The sequence below is a fragment of the Osmia lignaria genome, chromosome 15 (assembly GCF_051020975.1).
Source record: "Osmia lignaria lignaria isolate PbOS001 chromosome 15, iyOsmLign1, whole genome shotgun sequence".
In the NCBI taxonomy this organism is placed as follows: Eukaryota; Metazoa; Arthropoda; class Insecta; order Hymenoptera; family Megachilidae; genus Osmia; species Osmia lignaria.
In genome coordinates, this window is record NC_135046.1 from 1612435 (window position 1) to 1633692 (window position 21258).

At 43.6% G+C, this 21258-nt stretch overlaps 1 protein-coding gene across 6 annotated transcripts in view; it reads right to left on the bottom strand.

The window, feature by feature from the left end:
• Window positions 1-1716: 1716 nt before the first annotated feature.
• The window catches only part of cut (homeobox protein, cut), a 96355-nt gene continuing 76813 nt past the window's right edge, over window positions 1717-21258 (bottom strand). For 3 of the 6 annotated variants that reach the window (XM_034315653.2, XM_034315655.2, XM_034315654.2), the window contains exons 4-9: window positions 18104-18422; window positions 15472-16758; window positions 8376-8730; window positions 7420-8080; window positions 7069-7342; window positions 1717-6833 (exon numbers count right to left, since the gene is read on the bottom strand). In XM_034315653.2, coding sequence (XP_034171544.2) covers window positions 5143-6833; window positions 7069-7342; window positions 7420-8080; window positions 8376-8730; window positions 15472-16758; window positions 18104-18422 — 4587 coding nt within the window. In that variant the 3' untranslated portion in view covers window positions 1717-5142. The remainder of the gene's footprint in view (window positions 6834-7068; window positions 7343-7419; window positions 8081-8375; window positions 8731-15471; window positions 16759-18103; window positions 18423-21258) is intronic. The other 3 variants (XM_034315658.2, XM_034315656.2, XM_034315657.2) reach the window with 3 other exon arrangements.

The following is a 21258-nucleotide window of genomic DNA, read 5'->3' on the forward strand; positions in this document are numbered from 1 at the left end:
TTTTACCATGTTAGTGTAATTTTCTGCATTACTGACACCGCGTAGAATAAGATTACAACAGTATTCTGTATACGTTCTTCATTAGTTTTCATTATATAAGTACATATTTAATGTCTTCCAATAATTGATAAAATGGATCTCCTCCGCTTTTCTTTTCTTTCGTCCTCAAGAGAGCTCGGCATTCCCGTTCCCGGTATTGACACTGTATCGGTAAAGGAGAGAATGACATTACCGTTGGAATATTACAACAGCACTTCAAATATTTTCGGTACTGTTGCACATTTTGATTGTTCAACAAATGGGCGGGGGAGAGGCTCAGCCCTTCCCCTGCAACCCCGTCCCGTAAAATATACCATAACCCAACCTATTTTGTTTTTGAGGAACTCAAATGTAGGAAATAATATTAAAATAATACAAAAATTTTTTTCAAGTTGCCAAAAATCCTTCTCACAAACTTTATTTTACGCAAAATGAAGCTATTTGCAAAATTTCAGCCAAATAGGATTTGACAGGTCTTCGGAAAGACAGCCTTATTTAATTCACCCAATGTCATCCAGCATCCAACAATCGTTTGATCTTTAATAAATTAAAAGCATAATATACATAGTTAGCGCTAGTGTTCCTCTGTTGTGGAAAATCGATTGGTAAGTTGTTGAGTAATTTGAGCCATTTTCGAATAGATGGCGCCATGGCCGAATTTTGGATTACTTGTTAGGAAGGATTTGATTTTATTATTAAAAATTATAATTAACGTTTACACCCTATCAATAATATAACAAGTGACTACTATTTATATTTAAATTAAGTAAGAGAATGGTTATTGTATGGACTTGGATATAATCTCATTTCAATGATACATTTCAGCTTATAAAGTCATTTGTTTCTCATCTTATAAATTTTGTTATGGACAATATACGAAATTTATTTCAACAATTCTGAACAATCATTTTTGTAAATATAAAATGAAAAGAGAATGCATAATGTTTTATTTTCAAATCTTTTTTATCTATTATATTAAAAGTAAGGTGGGATCAGTGGAATAACCGTAGTGCAGTTTTTAGTACAGTCCTTTTAATTTAGAAATTCTTGAAAGGAGACACTGATATGAATAATATAATCATGTACGTATATACAATAAAGGGAATTTTCCATTGGTATTTGTGTTTAAATCGTATTATTGCGTGTCTAACGCTATCGCGGGATTGAAATCGATGTAGACTGTTCTATCAGGTTTTCCCACTAAACGAGAATAAATTAATCTGTACATCGGTAAGATTCCCAAGATATCGAACATTTCAATAAACCATTAATCTTTAAAAAACTTCTTTCTTAACAATTATATGAAACGATTCGCAATAATCAAAATGCTGTTAGAATTAGATTTTATGCACGTTCGATACCTTCCAAAATACGATTTCCATAAAATTTGGCGCAAAGGAGTAATCGAATCGATCGTCTCGATAGGCCGAGATTCCGAATAAAATATCTCACGTATCTTCAATACTTTGTATACCTTATTTATTTTCTTTTTTATCTTCGTATAATAATCATAAACGTACAATTTTTAAAACAATAGTGCTCGTGAATGAGTGTGTATCGTGTGTATCGTGTGTATGCAATGTACAGGATAATCTTCTTTTTTTAAGCTATGATACAATTCGAAATGAAATACAAATCAATGAACTATTACGTTAGGGTAAATCTCTCATTCGTTCCTTGTTTTTTTTTTTTCTTTAAATACAATTATTTTCACTACTGAATGACAATGTCCTTTTATTTTCTCGGCAAATATGATACCTCCCTTTGTTTTTTGATCATGTGACGCGGATGCGCTCGCGCGCGCGTGTACAAGAGCCTCGAACTTCTATCTACAAGTTATCTTTACGATTTTTGTTCTTTTCGTTAGTCCATTTTGTTTCTCGACGCTTCTGTAAAATATTAAGGTTTACGATATGATTTTCCCCCATTTCGGTGGTCCTTCATTGACCCCACGGTTTACGATCGTCCGCAATGGAACCGTCTTCCTCTATATTACAAATTCCTTCGCCCGAAACCGGGTACTCGCCTAAGAAATTTATCGTTTTACCGCTTAAATAATTAAAGCTATCTGCTATCTATAAGAGTCTATTCGGTATCTACAAGAAGAAGAACCTATATGCCTCGCGCTTCGTTTGAGAAAAAGAAAGAAAAAGACACATAAGGTGGAGGGGGATGGGGAAATGGGGGGAGGGAATAGCGAAGAACAAAAGAACCACGTGTACCAGTTAGACGTGTGCGAGATTTCGAACTGCCGCCGAGACTTTTGGCAAGATCGGTTGAGATTACTCGAAATCCCGACTCTTCGGCACAAAGGTACAGATTCACTGCGAATTGTTTCGACAATAATCGGGCTCGATTATTACCGAGTCGATTCGAAGTCGAACTGCGCCCTTATTCCGAAAATTCGAATCCTGATCTTCCAATCTTATCCGATTTCGCCCAAAGCTCTTCCGCACACCTCTAATACCAATCGTTCACCAAAAAATGATCGAATTACATTGTTTACGCAGCTGCACGGTTCGGTGACGATCGGTTTGGTGGACTTATTTTTCGTAACTCAACGAGATTGACTTATATTTTCAATGTTTCATCGATTTGGTATTTATTGTTTGGTCGATGTCATTAAGTTACGATTGAACGATGGACGATGAAATTAACTAATAGTAATAATATTAATAGCAGTATTCGATAATAATTATAATTATAACGTTAATAATAATAATGATAATAATAATGTGGGTGACGGTAATAATAAGAATCAGTGTTAAAGAATGATAATATTAGCGCTGGTATACAATTTCCCACTAGTCCCCCGTCGGTTACGGAAAAGTGTGAATTGAGAAAAGAAAAGAAAGAAATAAAGGAAAAAAAAAAATGTCGGATCACTGGTCTCTCAATTAGCAATGCCCTTTTTTGTTAAGTGCTTTTCTCACTGGTTTGCTGTTTCTCACTCATCCCTCCCCCACTCAATCGCACACACGCACGCACATACATAAATGTACACATTTTTTTTTAAATTTCTCTTCCGTTCGTTTAAATTGCGGACTAGAATTTAATCGAAGATTAAAATTTAATCTGGTAAATACAAGTTTGATTCGTAGTATCGAGGATAATTTTTGACCCCTTTTTCGTTTCACTCTCTCGCAAGCATGCACAATCATTCTCCTTGCTTTCTCTCCCCTTTTTCAGGCAGGCATCGATAGTGTGTACGGGTAATTCGCGTAATTATGTTCTCCTGTCGCGCCGTGCGCACCAACCTTAACGCCGCGTCTCAACCCCCACGTGCACTAACCCCACGTGTTCGTCATCGCACGTAGGATCACCCTTCATTGACCATCGATCTGTTGTCCTTTGATTGCCATTGGAAACTCGGCGTTAGGTCTCGTTAATGTGTCTCTTATGTGTCTCTGTGTTTTGTGGATATACTGCTATTAGAGAGTTAAGTGTGGTAATTAAGTATAATATACAAGATCGTGTACGTGTAACGTACTCGCATGTACTGAGTCTCTTCTCTTCCCTTTTCTTCTCTTTTCTTTTTTTTTGTTTCTTCTTTTGTACAGTTATTTACATTGTGGATGCGAGCTCACGGTGCCACGCTTTACACCCGGTTTAAAGATGCCGGCGCATCTTTTTTTTTGTCTCACAGAAGGAGGCCTCCGACCCCCTGGCACATCGCGTATAAGCTCTATCACATTGGCTTTACAAGCCGTGTCGTTATCGCGATAAGAATCTGATTGGTAATAAAATAATACAATATAATCAATAATAATAATAATAATAATAAAATAGCAGTGATAACGTAAGCCTAATAATACGGTAATATTGATAGTAACTAATAACCACGATCATCGTGTAACTAACTCTTTCTCTTTCTCTCTCTCACTCTCTCTATGTGGGAATAGAAAAAAAGAACATAAATGGACAGATTTTTGTAATCCTACTTTGCTTGCCCGTACGAGAACAGCAAACGGAAATCACGTATGGCGAATGATAAAACAAAGTCGATAACAGGTCTAACCGATCCTAAGTGATTAATGCTTGCTTCTCGTAAGTCGGTGGGCAAGCATAAAGCCGAATTTCCATCGGGCAAGTAGCCGAACCCAGTGGACACCTCCGTGTCCTGGAAGGTTTACTGGGCCCTGCTTACCTTCACGATGCAAACCCTAATCTCTAACGCAGGAACTAGAGCGAGAGGACACGATTTTTCTTCTTTTCCTTTTCCTCAACGAAAGAAAAACAAAAACGACGCGCCTTCTTAACCGAACAGACAAATAAAAGGTACGTAGTCGGAGAGCGAAGTTCAATAACATTAACAGCTTAACGACTATGGGATAGGAGAAATGTATAAACAATATAACATGAATCACAATTATGCAATAATTATTAATCGCTCGCCTCGTCGCGTAATTAGATAAAATTAATAATAATTTGATCTAACAACTGGTTTACTCTCGTTGATTGCACTCTGTGAACCCGGACCATTTCCGTTTCGTCGATCGCTCGTTCGGTTCCTTGTCCTACCCTTGCAATCTCCTCTCTCTCTCTTCTTCTTTCTCTCCCTCTCAAAAAAAAAAAAGGAAAAAACGGAAGCGGCCAGGGTTTCTTCGGATTTCGAGCGAATATTTGCGACGAACAGCCTTCGTTCCAGGCTGTCTCGTCGCGTCACAGTCTTAACAATACGAATCCGTTGTAGCAACTGTGCACACCACACTACTCTGTATCGCACAGACAACGTTACGAAAAAAAAGAGTTCTTTTTTTGATTGAGCTCCGTTCCTCCTTTTGATAGCAGCATCTCGCTGGGTAGTCTTTAAAAGTCGACCATTAAGAGTTCCCGACACACACGAAACGTTGTGTCTACTCTCACGTATCCTATTTTGTATTTACCTCCCTATAATAATGCCCTCGTGGTAGGCAGGACTCGGCCCATCAGGCCCGGCCGAATCCTATGACTGGTTTTCTCTCTAAGAACTTAACTAGGCCGTAGTCCTCGGCAGAATGGGACCGTAACGTTCGCAGCATCGTTTTTGGCATGTTTAACTATCTTCCCCCTTCCGCCCTTTCAGCGAAACACATTTAAACCAGATTTAACCATACCGTCCGTTCAGTAATCCCAGGTCTCTTCTGGCTCGTGTTTCACTACGTTTTCCTTGGGACTTTCCTCGGTGGATTGTTGGGTTTGCTGCGCGGATGGTGGCCTCGGTAACGTAACAGGGCTGGTCGGTCCAGACTTTGGACTCGGCAGAGAGCTGTCTCGATCCTGGCCGTTGTTCCCAGACACGGAGGACACGTCGCTCTGCGCGTCTTCCTCGTATCTATCTTGGACCGGCGTTGGTTCTACCCTAATTGTCTCTTCAGCTTCTCGTTTCACCCCGTAGTCATCCGTCTGCATCACGCAAACGCCGTTGATGATCACCTCGTCGCCCGTTCTGGCTGGTTCTTGCCACTCTGGATTGACCCATTGCGGCGCGGCAGGTTTCCTTCTGTTTATTCGGACGGTGGCGGGCACTGTGGGCGTCTCCGCGGGCTCTTGCTTTATGCTGCCCGCGGAGCCTACCGAGTCCTCACTACCCAGATTACTCATAGCGTCCTCCGCGTACTCGTCCTCGAACTCTTGGTTCGGTTCCCTCTTCAGGGAACTCATGGACAGGTCCAGGCCTGAACACTGTTCCTTCAAGGCGTTCCCTACTAAGGCAGCCAAGTTGGGGTTGAAGTAAGGGGTATAGGGCAAGGGTACGTTGCCCAAGCCCAGCCTCTCCTTCTGGATTTCCAACAGTCTTTGGTTCAACAGCAATCTGAATTGAACTGGGTCGAATGGCTGGCCAGGTTCTCGGGGGGATTGAGGTTCCGGCTGGCCGTGCGGCGTTTGCTGCTTCAGTCTCATCCGATGGTTGTGAAACCAGTTAGTTATCGTCCGCGAGGACAGGGCCAACTCACTGGCGAGGAATTCGATGGTGGCGACGTTGGGGTAGGGGTCGAGGGCGAAAGCCAGCCTGAGGGCTTCTTTCTGCTCCTCGGAGAAGAGGACTCGTTGTTTCTTGGCAGATGCAGGTCCTGGACCAGGAGAAGCCGCGTGATAAAACTCTGCTGTGTCGTTGCTCGATGTGTCCGAACTGTTATCGTGACCCGGACCGCTGCTGCGTCTTCTTTTGTTCGCTTCTCTGCGCTCGTTCTTCAGCGCCTGGAGCCGATCGACGTTGTGCGCGTCGGATAGCCAGAGTTGCATCCTGATGAAAGGTTCTCGTCCTTTTATACTGAGCATGTGCCAGGGTTTAGGTTTGCTCAGCAATTCGCTGACGGATCCTTGCGACAGCCCTAGGACCGCTTCACCGAAGATCTTCTGGCCAATGTTGTTGGCCAGCAGCGCTTCTTTGATCTTCGTTGTGATCGTCTGGGTATCGAGCTCCTGCGTGAGGGCAGCCATTTCGTATACGCTTGGGGAGATGTGTGGATGGAGACCACGAAGGGGCGACGGAGTCATCTGATGATGGGGGGAGTGAAGATTCATCTGCTGCTGCTGTTGCTGATGTTGTTTCTTTTGCAACTCCTGCATGCTGAGCTGCGAATGAGGATGATGGGGACCCGGCGGCGTCAACATCATCGGTGGTGGTGGCTGAGGATGTTGAGGATGTTGAGGGCTTTGTTGAGGAGGTCCGAGTTGCAACTGGTTCTCTTGCTGATGCTGCGCCGCTGCCTGAGCCGCCGCTTGCGCCGCAGCCTGCGCTTTTGCCGCGTTCTGAAGTTGTTCCTGAACCAGTTTAGTTGGGGGCATAGGTTTCATCGGCGTCCCGCAAGCTGCAAGAAGAAGGAACAATCCATTGAAGAATCATCGTGCACGAGACTCGTGCGTCGAATAGTCCGAAAGCTCATTTTGACAGACGTCAGAATGTTGCTTCGTCAAGCGGTTCCCGTTAACAAACACTTTCACTCTGGTCATTCTCAACGAATCGAAGGAGTAGCAGCATTCGGCACACAATTTCGAGCTCCCAAACTATGTGTTTCGATAAAATAACAAAACATCTATATTGACCTGAGTTAAACTTACGAGGCAGGCCACCGTAGCCGCCGGTCCTCATCAGCTTCTCCGGTGCGATCTTGTACTGGCTGGCCACCAGCTTGTGCACCGCGTTGTCGTCCTCCAGGAACATCTTCATCCTGATGAAGGGTTCGCGACCTTTCTGCGTGAGCATGTGCCAGGGTTTTGGACGCGCCAGGAGATCGGAAACGGATCCCTGGGACAGACCCAACACGGACTCACCGAACAGACGTTGGGAGATGGAATACTGAGACAACTGTTCCTTCACCTGGAAGTACAGATTTCAAGGTTAAAAACCTTGTTACGATCAACCTTTATCGAGGAGCCTAAGTAGGCACAACTTACTCTCTTTACAATGTCCTCTGTGTTTAAGTTATTATACATGTCAAATTGCTGCTGAGTGATGGGGGGAAGTACAGCTTTCAGGGGCCTCTGGTTGGCCGAGTGGTGGGTAGGCGTGGACGGTTGACTGATCAGACTATTTGTGATAGAAGCCATCCTCTGGAGAGGACTGGCGGCCGCTGCGCCGGAGAATTCCTCGCTGGGCGTCATCGCTGGTGGAAGAATGGAGTTACCCAGCGGTGAACTCGCGCTAGATCCGCCCGGCGTGGACTGAGGTGCAGCAGTGGGTTCCTGTTTAGGCCTAACCAAGGAGAAGGCGCTTCCGGCGTGTCTCATCGCTTCCTCAATCTTCTCCTTCTCCTCCTCCGAGACGCCGTTTATCATTTTATTCCTGGGATCCACCTTTCCTAAACTCAGGTCTTGAACACCTCCACCGTTGGTGGCTAAATGATGCTGTTGAAGGGCGTGTTGTTGTAGAGCCAGCAGACCAGGTAGCCCGGGTAATCCTGGCAGCCCGGTTAGCGAAGGATTCTGACCCGGTGTCGCGTTTAACTTCTGTAGCTCTCGGTGGTATGCGTCGAGCGCCAATCGAATGTCCTCTTGCGTACGTTCCATCCCCTGAAAGCCACCTTGGGTGCCACTGAAAAAGTGTGGAAACATCGCGCTACGATCAATCGAGGTCTCGTGCTGTCCTCAATAATGATCAATCGATAATTATAAGGTTCGCGTAACAATGCGTGCAGTTAAGCGAGCTTTGGGCGAAAGGAGTTCGCGTTTACACCTGACATTTACGTGTTAAGTAACGAAAGAGATATAATTTTAGCATCATACGTCATCTGTTGAGCAGAGTTGATACGCGGCCGCGACTTACTGTGACTCACAAGATCTATGGGATACACTATTGGCACTAGCCGGATCAAGGACCTCCGGTATAAACGCAACACGTCGGCGAGCCTCACCTGGAAGGGAATTCCCTAGGCCCACGAAGATCTTCGATCCTTCTTCCCATCAGTTTGGCCAACTCCTCCTGATAGATCCTGACCACCTTCTCCTGCGGAATGTCGTCGTTCTCGTACTTCTTTAATCTTCTGTTCTGACTGTCGAGCCTGTCTTTGTTAAAAGGACTCGGACAACCGATCCTGCTCGGACTCTTGCTGTCCGCATCGTTCGACACCTCGTGTTCGCTCTTCATTTGTAGGTGGCCCGACTCCGAGAGGATGTGCGCCAACCTTTCGTCACTCATCTCTGGCGGACCACCTTCCTGTGGACCGCGAGCGAATGCTGGCATTCCTTGCTCCTTGCCTGAAACATACTCTACGGGTGAGGCACAACTTGTGGTGCGTTCTTACTTTCTTTGGTCTTAGAATTAGGCGTAATTAAATTTAAATTAAAATTAGAGGTTCAGGGTCTTACGGGGCGGTCTTAACCTAAATCCTCTTCTCTGATAACGATTCGAGGCAAATTTCTGTATCGCGTTTGATCTCCTGAAAATTCATACTGCTTGTCGATCAATGCCTTTCAATTTCAACCGTTACCGAACGATGTTCGATAAGGAAGACTCAACCCCACGTACCTAATCAGATCCGAGGGGTCGGGCCTGGTTGATTTCATGTTCGATCGAACGTGGGAGCAATTAATACAACGCAAAATCAATAACACCGGCGAGAACCCGAAGGCAGAGCGTAACCCGGCGACGATAATTAAAATATCCTTTTCTAGGGGATCACCCTTACGACCTTTCCCCCCCAACGTACACGTAGACAACCGTGTACTTCTCCTACGTGTTTCCCGTCTAATTGACCAATAAGCCGTAAGATTCAGACGAATGAGCCATCGATCATGTCTTTGATTGCTCCGATGCCCTTACTTTCTCGGTCTCTCAAATCCATAGGTCTCCCAGATGACATTTTTTAGATTTTTAATGTCGTTTCAGAGAATAATATTAAAAGGGACATTATTTTTAAAAAATCTAGATTAATCTAGAAAAATCTCTAAATTATTAAAGGCTCCCTGTGTCAATTGGCTAATTAATGAAATGGACACTTAGCCGAGTGTAGGCACGTTGAAAATTTCATTTTCGTCGCAAGTAAAATGTAACGTGGTAGCGAACGCGAAGAGGAAGAAGCGAAGATTAATTGGTGATTAAGAACGGAATGTGGACGACGATCCAAGTGGCTGAGAATGTTGCGGTTATTGCAAGAATATTGGTCGACGGGAAATGTTTCAAGAAATCGACAACGCGGTGGGTGGAAACATTACGAGGACAATGACGACAGTCGAGGCTCGTTTCGTCGATGTGGGAGAACGGAACGCGACGTGTACACACGGGTCTGCGGCACGCGTGTGTTGCCCTGTCGTTTGAATTCGTGCCAGCAAGACTTCGACTTATGCCAACCTCCTCTCTAACCGTACGACATTTTCCTGGGGCTGCTCTTATCCAAAAGAATCGACTGATGTTATTAACCATTGAAATTCAATTCTATCAGGTAGTCCAATAAGTTCGTGACGTGTTTGTTTCGTGAGCATTTCAAGACGAGAAAAGAAGTTAAATATTAACTTCACGATTACGCTATTTTGAGAAAGTAACCTGAACTTATAAATCATGGGCTTAATCTTGTAAACAATGTTGGTAACCTTAAAAATTGCTCTAACTTTACTGACAGCATGTTGAAAATTAGAGAATATTGAAAATTTTTAAAAATAAATTTCTTCAAATTCAATACTTTTCTTCAGCTTCAAGAAATTTTTGTCATCTTCTAAAAAAGATAACCGACGTCAATGTATCTCGCAATAATGGACAGACGGATGAAAAATGTGTTTTTAGTGAAGTCGACAGTGCCGACAGAGACGCGTCCATCGGTTCGCCGAGATAAAAAGAATGAGGTCATTATTATGCGTTACTTCTTTCCTGAAAGTCGGCTTTTTTTTGCGGTCTAACGCTGATGAAATTGGCATTATCGTTATCGAACGGAATACAGATTAAAACACTGCGGTAACAGCAACGATACTCGATCAACCATACATATTTGACATATTACGTATGAAGATTTATCGGGTCCAATTACCGCCAAGTTCCTGCATTAATATCACTATTCATTTCTTTTCCCTTACATCACATCTATATTCATAACAATCGCGGGACGGGAGAATGTTTTATCAGCGAGCACGCTCGAACATTCTGAACGACACAGGAAACAAAAACACCGCGAATGTTCCTAACAAACATTGTAAAAATAATTGTTGAGGAATTTTGTACGAAGTTTGTAGTTAAGTTTCAATAAAAATACTTTCAGACAAAAGATATTTGTAATCATGAGTTGTTGACACCCAACCTCAATTCCCGCCAATATTCATTCACGTTTCCTAACCATCCGCCATTGTGTACAGCCCTGAAACGCGAGAACTAATTCACAACGGTGTTTTCCAATCGTTTTTTTGATTTCCATCGATTCCCTGGGCTCGTGTATTTTCCATGGGTCAGCCAACAATCGCGACTGGCGTAAGAAACAGCGTAATCGGGAACACCGGTGTTCTCCTAACAATCGTATGGTTTCTTAAGCCTCTGTCATGGGTTCTCATGAAATCGTTCAAAATTTTGTAATCGACTATTGTCAAACTTAAAGGAATTTCAGGATACACGCGTAACCCGACGAGTTAAAAAAGAAAAAAAAAAGAAAGAAAAAGGAACGAACGATGAGGCCCGACTTCCATTGCTCGCGTACGAGTCAGACAAATTGCTGTATGGATTCCCTTTCCGGTCTGGCCATTGTCCTTACGCGATTGTTCTTTCTTTCAACGATTCCTACGAGTCGGTCTTTGATGCCTTGATGCGATCTGAACGAACGAACCGTAACATTTCATCATCCGGGAGAAACGGAGGTGGCGGCACTGGGTGCGCAACGGAAGCGAGGGACACCTAGAAAATTCTTTGTCCGTTTCGCCGAGGATTAAGATTGTTATGCTTAAAAGGATTTCGGTATTATTACTACCTTGCTAATTAACATATGAGAAATGAATACGACATTAGTGCCAGTGCAGTGAATAAATATTGTATGAAATTGAAGAGGAATGTTTGGAGAAACGGAAGGTCTCTTAAAGGATGTAGCACCTTAAGGCTACGTGTAATACCCGGGGTCTTTCAACGACGACAAGGGCTACGTAGTGGTACGGTCGAGGCGTCAGGAGGTGGAAGGATACAACCGGGACAGAAAATCTGATAAAATCGGTATATGAAGCAGAGTAGCCTCGCTAATGAACGTAACTCTTTCGCGGTGCGCTATACTCTTTCTCTTGTGTACGAGCAAGATGTGCGTGGCTGCATATAGCGCGTTTAATTGACGGTGAAATACGCGACTGCTAGGCACCGTCGGGGATTTCTTCTTTGAATCGAGCTTCGTAACAAGCTCCGGTGTTGTTAAGAATGAAATTCAAAACGATCGATTTTCTTCGCCGCGGAAAATTACCTTCCACGTAACGATTGCCATTTTAGCGTGAGCGAACTTTTAAATCGCGTGGAATTGATTAAAAGACAGTGGAAAGCTGCGAATGATATTTGATATCGATTTTACGAGAAAATCAGTGCGCGTGTCGTTTCTAACTATTTCATCCATTTTACAGCTGAACGGGACAGATTTTGAAATCACAATCGCACACTGATAACATTATCTCTGCCATAGTGGGTCAACGACCGCTAACATCGAGCGTTAATTTATTTGTTCTACTATAATGATTCTATAGAGAAAATGATTCTTCAATTTTGTTTTTAAAATTTTTGTTCACTTTTAGTTCCCTATTTTTACAATGCTTTATTATTTTTAAAATTTATAATTATAGATTTATGTATCCATTAAACTTTGAAAATCAAAATGAAAATTCTACCAATTTTCAAAATTTAATTCTTACTTTAAAAATTCTCATGTTCGATTGAAATATCAAACTAGCTTGCTCCGGTTCCCTCTATTTTATATCCCATTTATTTAACTAGTCTCGCGGCGAAGAAGGAAATAACAAGCGTATTTCAAGCCTGCCAGTAGAACAACTTTACAATTATAATTGCACAATTAGAGTCCCATGGCTATGGCGATGCGTATCCTCGATTCGATAAATGGACTACGCTCCAAAGGGTAGTTGAATTAAAAAGGATTCCACTGATTTCAGATAGTTCAAGCAACGAACGCTTTCAGAATTAAAACTACTCGAATAATGAATAAACATCCAAGCGGAAAAGAATGAAAAAGGATAATCACTAATCACTGCGGTCAGCGAAGGTCATTAATTCCTCGACTGTTCTTTTACAAAAATCTTTTGTTATAACGATCAAAATAAATTTAAGTGTTCTATTGTTTGTAAATTAAATAAATATATTAAAAATACAATTTAAAGACTTTTTGAATCATTTATCTTTCTGTTTTCTATTGAGGACGCATTCTAATCTAATTTAAAAGTTATAAAATCTTTTTGAAAGTATTTGAAGAAAATTTCACGATAAACAGGGTTGGAATAATACCAAGTATCTTTATTACGGTAATTCTGTTGGTACCTTGCTCTTGGACCAGCTTAGATCAATTGTATTACATTGCTCACGGGCAATAATAAACGGCTTGAATGTGTCCCCTGAACAGTGGGCTAAGATCCAGGACATTTATCACAGGATTAGCAGTTTACGTGATTTTTGCGCTGTAGTTAATATTCATAACTAAAAATATTTGTCGTAGGTGGCGTTTGATTTCAACACAATATCAAGACTTCGCGTTTTACAAAACAAACCTACCCAAACTTATCTCACTGCTTTATGAAATGGAACGTACATTTTATTTTAATATCTAGTATTCTAATTAAGTTTATTGAAAAAAGAATTCTATAAATGTTTGGAAAAATTTGAAAAGATCCGCAACTTGGTCGTCGAATCGCCATTTAAAAAATATTTCCCTAAAACTCTGACACAATACGCTATTTTCCTAATGATTATTAAAAATCACGGAGAGATTTCAAGCCTCGACGATCTCCCGGAACAAAAGTTCCATTTTTGAATTCGAATCGACGTCTACCCAACTGAACCGTTTAATCGGCTAAATTCCGGAAGTTCAAGGTACATCGCAGAGAAGGTTCGCGCGCAAACCTGTACCATCAAAGGTCTGCATATCGGAAGGAACGTTACGAGTGCTGATTTTTTGCGCATCGTTTCTTTCTGCCCTCCTTCCCGTTCCTCTAACCGTTTCTCTGTTTTTTTTTTCCCGCACGATGCACATGATTATCATTGTCGACGGAAACCGACAACCCATTGATGCACGACGTCTGCGTTGTCAACGACGACCTCTCCCCCCGGCCCCTCGCGAGTCCGGTATTACCGTATATTTTATAGAGGTTCCATTTTTCTCGCGGATGTTCCATTATGGCGCTTCGTTCGACATCCTTTCCCATTGGTATTAATATTCACAAAAAAGAGGGGATACGATCAACGGTGGAGCGGTTTGACAAATATAACCTTGTAAAGATAAAACAACAGACCATGTATTCCGGAATGATTCATGTGTCACGTGGTACAGTTTAGCGTTTTGTATGACATAGGTTGAGCTGTTTTGTTCATTTTTTTAGAAGTAAACCCATGGATGTAAGAGTACCTACTCTAGAGGGGGGCATATTACTTTTCATAGATAAAATTTTAGTTTTCCAGCATAATTTTACGATCCCCTGGCAATCTGGTAATTACCTTTCGCGAGAAACACAGACGGATCTGGAACGTCTGTGCTCTCTCCTGGACCCTGTTTCCTTTCGTTCTCCCTCGCCTCATCCTCCTTTCTATCCTGGAACCCTTTATGTATTGCACCCTTTCCTAGAAGTCATCCCCAGTTTCCTACTCCCAAGAGCTATTAGTCTAAACAATATGGCTGCCAAACGCAGCAAACAATCGATAGCGAGCTTGCCACGCTAACTGGCTGTATAATTTAATTAAGACTATTAAACGTGAAATCGAACCTCACTTTCCAACTATTTTGCCCCGCCATCTTTTCATCGTATCACTTTACGGATATCGTATTTGATCCTAATTTTGAGGTTAGATTGTCCTTTTGTAGGTTAGATTGTCCTTTTGTAAGTATTCTCTAATGTTGAAACTTTGAGAAAAGTGTTGAATCGAAACAAAAGAAAATGCCTTAAAATACTATGTATTTCGAGTACTCGAGGACTTGCATAGTGTCAGCTGGTAGTCCCAGCGGTCTCGAAGCGGAACAGCCTGTTGCGCAGCTCTCTCTAACGTGAAAATACTTGGAACATTGAAATTCCTAAAACGATCCGGACAGCTATTTTAAGCGATCAAGTACTAATAAGAACGTCTGGAGGGTATATATATTGTGTTCGGTTAAAAATAGACTCCGGTGTTCTTGGCCCTAGTACGATGACACACCGTGGTCCATATAAAGACACCTGATGGCTCTTAAACAGTTTCTATGAATATCTGTCGGATGACAGGGAAAGCTCACGACGTCACCAACGCATGGCTATCTTTCAGGACTGATTTTCTCATCTTTTCTCTAGAGGGATGAGACATCCGGTACACGAGGGTTATATGTCCCTTTCCATTGTTAGACCAAATAGAGATACACCATTGACACCCGTATTAGACAGCCGAAAAAAAAAAACAGTTAACTGACTAGCTGATGTGTTAGTGGTTCGGCAGAACAGATTATTGGCAGTGCGAGGCAGAAAAGAATTCTTAGTCAGCGGCGGAAGCTCAAACGAGCCGTTATCGATCAGCAGTGAAGGACACATCAAACAGATTTAGCGTCGGGATGAATCTTTCAAGCATAGCTCAACACGCTGAACCTGTTGCTGGACAACATCCTCAACAATCAAATGTAAAACAGAAGCGCTCTTGTCATCCTCGTAATGTTCAACCTGAACATGATCTGATCAGTCGATACGACCAGAAGCAGAAAACACGACCTGCCTCTTGTGGCAGATCTTCGGTCTGATCTTCACCGCTCGATAGAAGTGAATACGTAGGTCGAAAAAAAGGCAGGAAAACTGGAGTGACAACTGGAAACTGACGGTACTCACCTTTCTTGGGTATCAGGGACTTTAGCAGCATAACAGCGTTGTCGTCGCAAGCCCAACCGTGCATCTTCCTGTAGCTGTCCCGTCCTTTTTCCGTCAGTTTGTCCCACGGCTTTGGTTTGCTTAGCAACTCGCTAACGGTTCCTTGGCTCAACCCGAGGACGTACTTGGCAAATAATCTTTGACCGATGTTGTGTATGGACAGCAGTTCCCTGACCCTCCTGGCTATGTGGAGGGTGTCGAGGTTCTGCGACGCGTACTTGTCCATGTTGTATCGTAGCATCTCTTGCAGTCTGGCTTCCATGGGGTCGCCCTTCGGGATGAGCGATTCGCCAAGTCTGCCGGCCATCCCGGCTGCGCCGAACTCGTCGCTGAATCTGAACGGATGCGTTCTTTCGTCGAATCGAAACGGATTCTTCAGTGTGTCCAGCACACTTAGGCCACCGATGTTGTTGTTGGCCAGATGATGGCTGTTGTTATTGTTATTGTGACATGATTCCTGATCCGCGGGACTTTTCATCGGTGGTGCAGTTGGTATAGCAGGTGTCATGCTTCCACCGTTGACGGAGGCCGACGATGTTGACGTGTCGACCATCGTGGTGGGCGGTTGAAAACTCGGCGGTGATGTTAATGCGGTGGTGGAGGATGGCGTCGGTGGGGCAGGCGTTTCGTGGCCGGACACCGGTGTCGGAGCCTTCTCGGCATCAAGGCAACTCAGTGGAGTGGTTCCTAACGGGGTATTCGATTTGGCTGGCGTGTTGGAGCTGGACGATGGGTCCGTTGGCGAAGAAAGATGATTTAAACTAGTGGTGGTGGTTGGAGGATGCAAGCCGATAAGTGGCTGAGCTTGCTGCAACTGCTGCTGCGACAGTTGACCCAATGGAGTCATCTGCTGCTGCTGCTGCTGCTGTTGCTGTTGCTGTTGCGTTTGCTGTGGTTGCTGCTGCGGCTGCGGCTGAGGTTGTGGTTGTGGGGGTTGATGCTGTTGTTGTTGCTGTTGCTGTTGCTGATTCATGATGGACCTCTCCAACGACCGCCTCCAGTTGGCGACGATCTCTTCACCGAGGAAGGAGCCGAAGGTCTCGACATTCTGGAGAGGAGGAGGGAAGAGGAGGCTGGAGGTGGTCGAGGTGGCTGATGAGGGTGTAGGAGTGGAACGCGGAGGAAGGGAGACTGCTGCTGGGGGTGGTGGCGGTGGTTGCTGGGAGGACACGTGGGACGAAGGCGGTACACCTCCGACCCCGTGAGGTGAGGCGGTAGAGGCGCGCTGCAGGGGTGACGATAGTCCACCTGCAACCACCAAAAACACAAGGGACCGCGTCAACACGAGCTCACACACGCGGATGACGGTCAACCTAACGGTTTGCTTTCGCAACTCTTTTGGAACCGGCTTCCTTTTCTCGTGTCGCGTCAGTAGGTAATCCTAAGTTCTTCGGCAGCCTCCTGGACGATACACGATGACCGAGACTCTCTTTTTCGACGCTTCGTCGCTTGGTCCACAGAAACGAGGAACAACGTGGCCCAACGAGAGGAAAAGTGTCGCGCGTCAACGAACCGGCTTCGGTTCACTGGTCATTTTTCAAAGGAATCCATCTGTTTCGTTGCGACCGGAAGCTACAAGATTGAGGAGGATAACACGCTTGGAACCCGGATACGATGACTGGCTTTCCTTCTCTGCCGTGATCACGCGGCTTCTCTCTCGCTCTCTTATTCTTTCTCATTCTCCCGATCGATTGGTAAAACGACCCGGCCAAATATTGCCGAATATTGTCCACGAAATTTGCGTGTACGGGACTATGCGTATCCCCAGCGTGCAGACGGTCGTAGTCGGGGCTCCGGGCGACGTGAGGTGGACGTTTTTTTTTGGGGGGGGGGGGAGATAATCAGAGTGTCGATGATGGTAAGGTAAGGAGCTTCGGGTCCTGGGATAACGTGCGGGTCACGGTTACGTTAGTACCTTCTACAGGGGTACGTTAATTTTACGTACCAGCGAGAGAGCAGCTCGAAAAGTGTGCAATCCAAGCAATAAAGGATCTCGGTGAATTAGGCAGAGGAAGAAAGATAAAGATACAGATGGAAATAGAGCTAAAGAGAGAAAGAGAGAAAGAGAGAGAGAGAGAGAGAGAGTGGTATGAATAAAGTATCAGAGAACGATAGCAGCACCGTAGCGACAGAAAGAGAGAGAGAGAGAGAGAGAGAGAGAGTAGATGATAAAGTAGAAAACAGGAGCAATATATATTAGTGAAGAGATTGGGATAGAGAAAGACGAGGAAGAATGTAGATAAAAGTTAAAGAACACAATGGCAAGCAAGAGTTATTTTGTTGTTCCTTTTCTCTCGATAAGCTCCTTCAGTCATCCCTCGTTCTTTATAAAAGCGTCCGCGTTGCGTGACTCGTGTCCTTTTTTCCATTTTATTAATATTATTACATGGAGCCCTTCGACGTAGCCTCGAAGAGAGAGAGAGTCGGGGATCGAAGACCAGAACTTTAGCGCAGGAATTAGTAGCGTTACCAGAAAGGTTCTCAACTATATCATTTCGGACAATTCCTGATCTAAAGGGGGCACAACGATTCGTTGCAGAATTCATCTCCGCGTAACCGAACGGTGACAGAGAATTGATCAGCATCGACTTACCGAGCGCGTCCGGGGTGCTGGATGGCTTCAGGCTCTCAGTCTGTTGAAGCGCCTTCGAGCGTTCCATCAGAAGGTGCTCCAAGCTTTTGCCAGGCTCACCGGTTGGAATCTGCGAGAGATCGACGGACTTTAGTGCGTTAATTTCGCGTTTTAGGTCGTCATAATCCCTCTGTCGTTCCAGTTTGCTCTCCAGTCTGCTGATGTGCTGTCTGCGAGCCTCCAGTTCCTCCTCCAGCCGGGCTGTCGCCTGGGCACTTGTCTCTTGCAGACGTTGCAGGCTCTGTTGTAGTCTGGACACTTCCTCGACCAGTTGACTAATCTGAAACAAAAAATGTTATTTAATTAATGTAACGTTCCAAAAATTTATAACTGTCGTCCGATGCTTGTTAATTAATAAAATGGAGGAAATATTAAGTACATGAAGGCTCGTCCAGCAATCGGTACCTGTTCCAACTTGTCACAAGGCGGACACGAACGTAATTACATTACCATCGATACAAATATAGAATCATATTCACGGAATCCAGCTCCGCCCCCGTGAATCCCCGCGATCTGCTTCGGGAGCCGTTTATCAGCGGGTAAGGAGCTTAACAGAAGCTCTTTATTAATTTTATCGAATCGATTGTACTGAATCGATATTGGCCGCTTAGCAGAAGGGATAGCTTTAAGGGTCTGAATGTAATTACTGGTACGTTTAAGATTCGTCTACGCTGGGGCTGAGGCACAGGTGCCCATCGGTCCATTTCTTTTGGATCATTTCTGGGGTACTGATACCCTTCGAGCCATGCAGGATAACGAGATGATTTTTATTAAACAATGAAACGAACCTGTTAACAAACTTCATCGTGTGAAAAATTGATTTCTTTAATCGTACAGCTACAACGAGCCACGAATACGATGAATTCAGGAAGCATATCAATAATAAAAGTATTATTCTCCTCCTCCATTGAAAGTAATCAATCGAATGAGAATTCGAGTCCCATCTAGCTGTTTCATTCGGTCCATGTGAATAGGTACAATGAACGCGTGTTGGAAAACGCGATCAGGAAGAAAGGGTGCAACCAGGGTGAAAAAGAGGAGAAAGAATAGACAGGGGCAAATGTGTAAAAAAAAAGGAAAATGAGTGGCAGATCGGGTATAGAAACAAAGGGAGAGAAGAACAAATCGGTGAAGGGACTTAGAATGAGACAGATATCGGCAGTATACATAACATTAGTTACGCGTAATATTAGAATCGTTACATTAATGAGATTTGTCATTTAGGTAGAAATCTATTATTGCATCCTGCTATTAATAGGATATTTTCATTTATATATATATTTTTTTTACATTTTTCTTTTTATAATTCAAGGGGTAAAAATATATTTAAAAAAAGAATGACATATAATTATAGCAATATTTGTAATTCCCTAGAAAGTGGAATGTCGTATAGGGTTTGATTCTGCGAACGAAAGGGGTAAACATCGACGCGACCAAATAGGGGCGGGGGTGGCGTGATCAATCGCGATGAATCGCGAAACGTTCGAAAGTTTCGAATCGGAACTCATCCACGTGTTACTCGACCGGTTATATTCGACGAAAATATCTGTAGCGATGGGTGTGCAAAGGGTATGCCAGGGGTTGGATAGAAGCCCGACAGCAGGCGCGAGAGAGGGAGGGAGGAGACGATTTTAAACCTGAATGCGTTTTGCACGGTGCAACGGGCGATGCGAACGAGATCGTATCAATTGTTTTTCCCCGGTGAGGCATCATCCCTTTTCCGGGGGTTAATTGAGGAGCAAAGCTTCAATTTCGCGGAATTCACGCCTCCGGCGTGCATCGACAGGTCTAGCCAATAGAATGAGCCACGGATTTAAAAAACATCGGTTCTTTTCTCTTCTTTTTCAATGGTGTTCAATAAACAAATGTTACACCCCTTCTTTTCCCCTTTGTTCTTTTAATCGGGGATCAGGGTTGCTCGCGTGAATATAGGAATCTGAACTGATTGTTTTTTCGCTATTGATCACGCGTGATAGAATTAAGAAGCAAAATTTTTATCAACCTAACTTTAATTACCAGATTTTAGTACTTCATTTCCTGAATCTGTTGTTCGAAAACGTATCGTGGAATACGATGCCATTTTTATTCATCTCCGAAACCGACCATCCACCTGCTCGTATCTTTCATTGCCGCGGTATATCGACGAGACAGATTGAATGATCCAAAAACGGGAGGAGAGAAAAAAATTTATGATCCGCTGTCCGCAGAGTGTACCTATTCAACGGCGATGGTCATAGGCTAAGCTGAGAGATCTGGGGCAAGATCGAAATTCAATATGGAAGGCAACGTGTGACTGCTGCAATCGAGGGCCCTCGGTTTTACGAACGACTCGGGAACACATTAAATTTAACGAATCCGCGGACAGACAGAAACGTGGCCGTTGATGTTATCGATACACGTATGAACCAGCTGCTTTCTAATAGCCTGCTGGACGAATGGAATTTCTGCCGGACTGATAATCTATTAACTTTCCTCTAGCATTGTGGTGTGATGAATTCCTAGTAATATTTCTAGGGAGCACTAGCAAATTTAGTTTACATTTACGAAAGTATTAATGAAATCAGATGTGAAAAATCTAAGTCCAGAGGTTAACCTATCCTATAGATATAAAAATTCCAATACCTATTTTCAGCATTAAAACGAGACACGTTCACGTGATTGTCGCGTAAGTTCGACGATATCGACACGCTGTTAATTCCATCTGTCCTTCCTCTCGGTTTCGCTCGCAAAGCGATAACCTACCCCATAGCTAATGGCGGACATTATTACGAGCAACTTCGGGAACTTACCCCCCTCCCGTTCAGTCAACCAGCGTGTATAGAACGTCGATGCGTACTTATCTATCCCCCCAGAGCCCCTTCATCGTGTGATCGAAACGTAGGGTAAAGTAAGTTAAAGCGGTAGACGTCTATTGATTGCAGACGATACGGAAGACAATTGGCAAGCAACTAGTACCGTTAAATAAATTTAAGTGTGAAAAAACATAGCATTGTGTCAAGGATCTACTCAAGGATTTTGCTTAGCACTTTGTCCTCTAAAACGAGAAAGTTTCTTTTCTAACGATCCCTATAAAAAGCAGTAATCAGGTAGTAGGATTCATTCCATTATTCCACCTT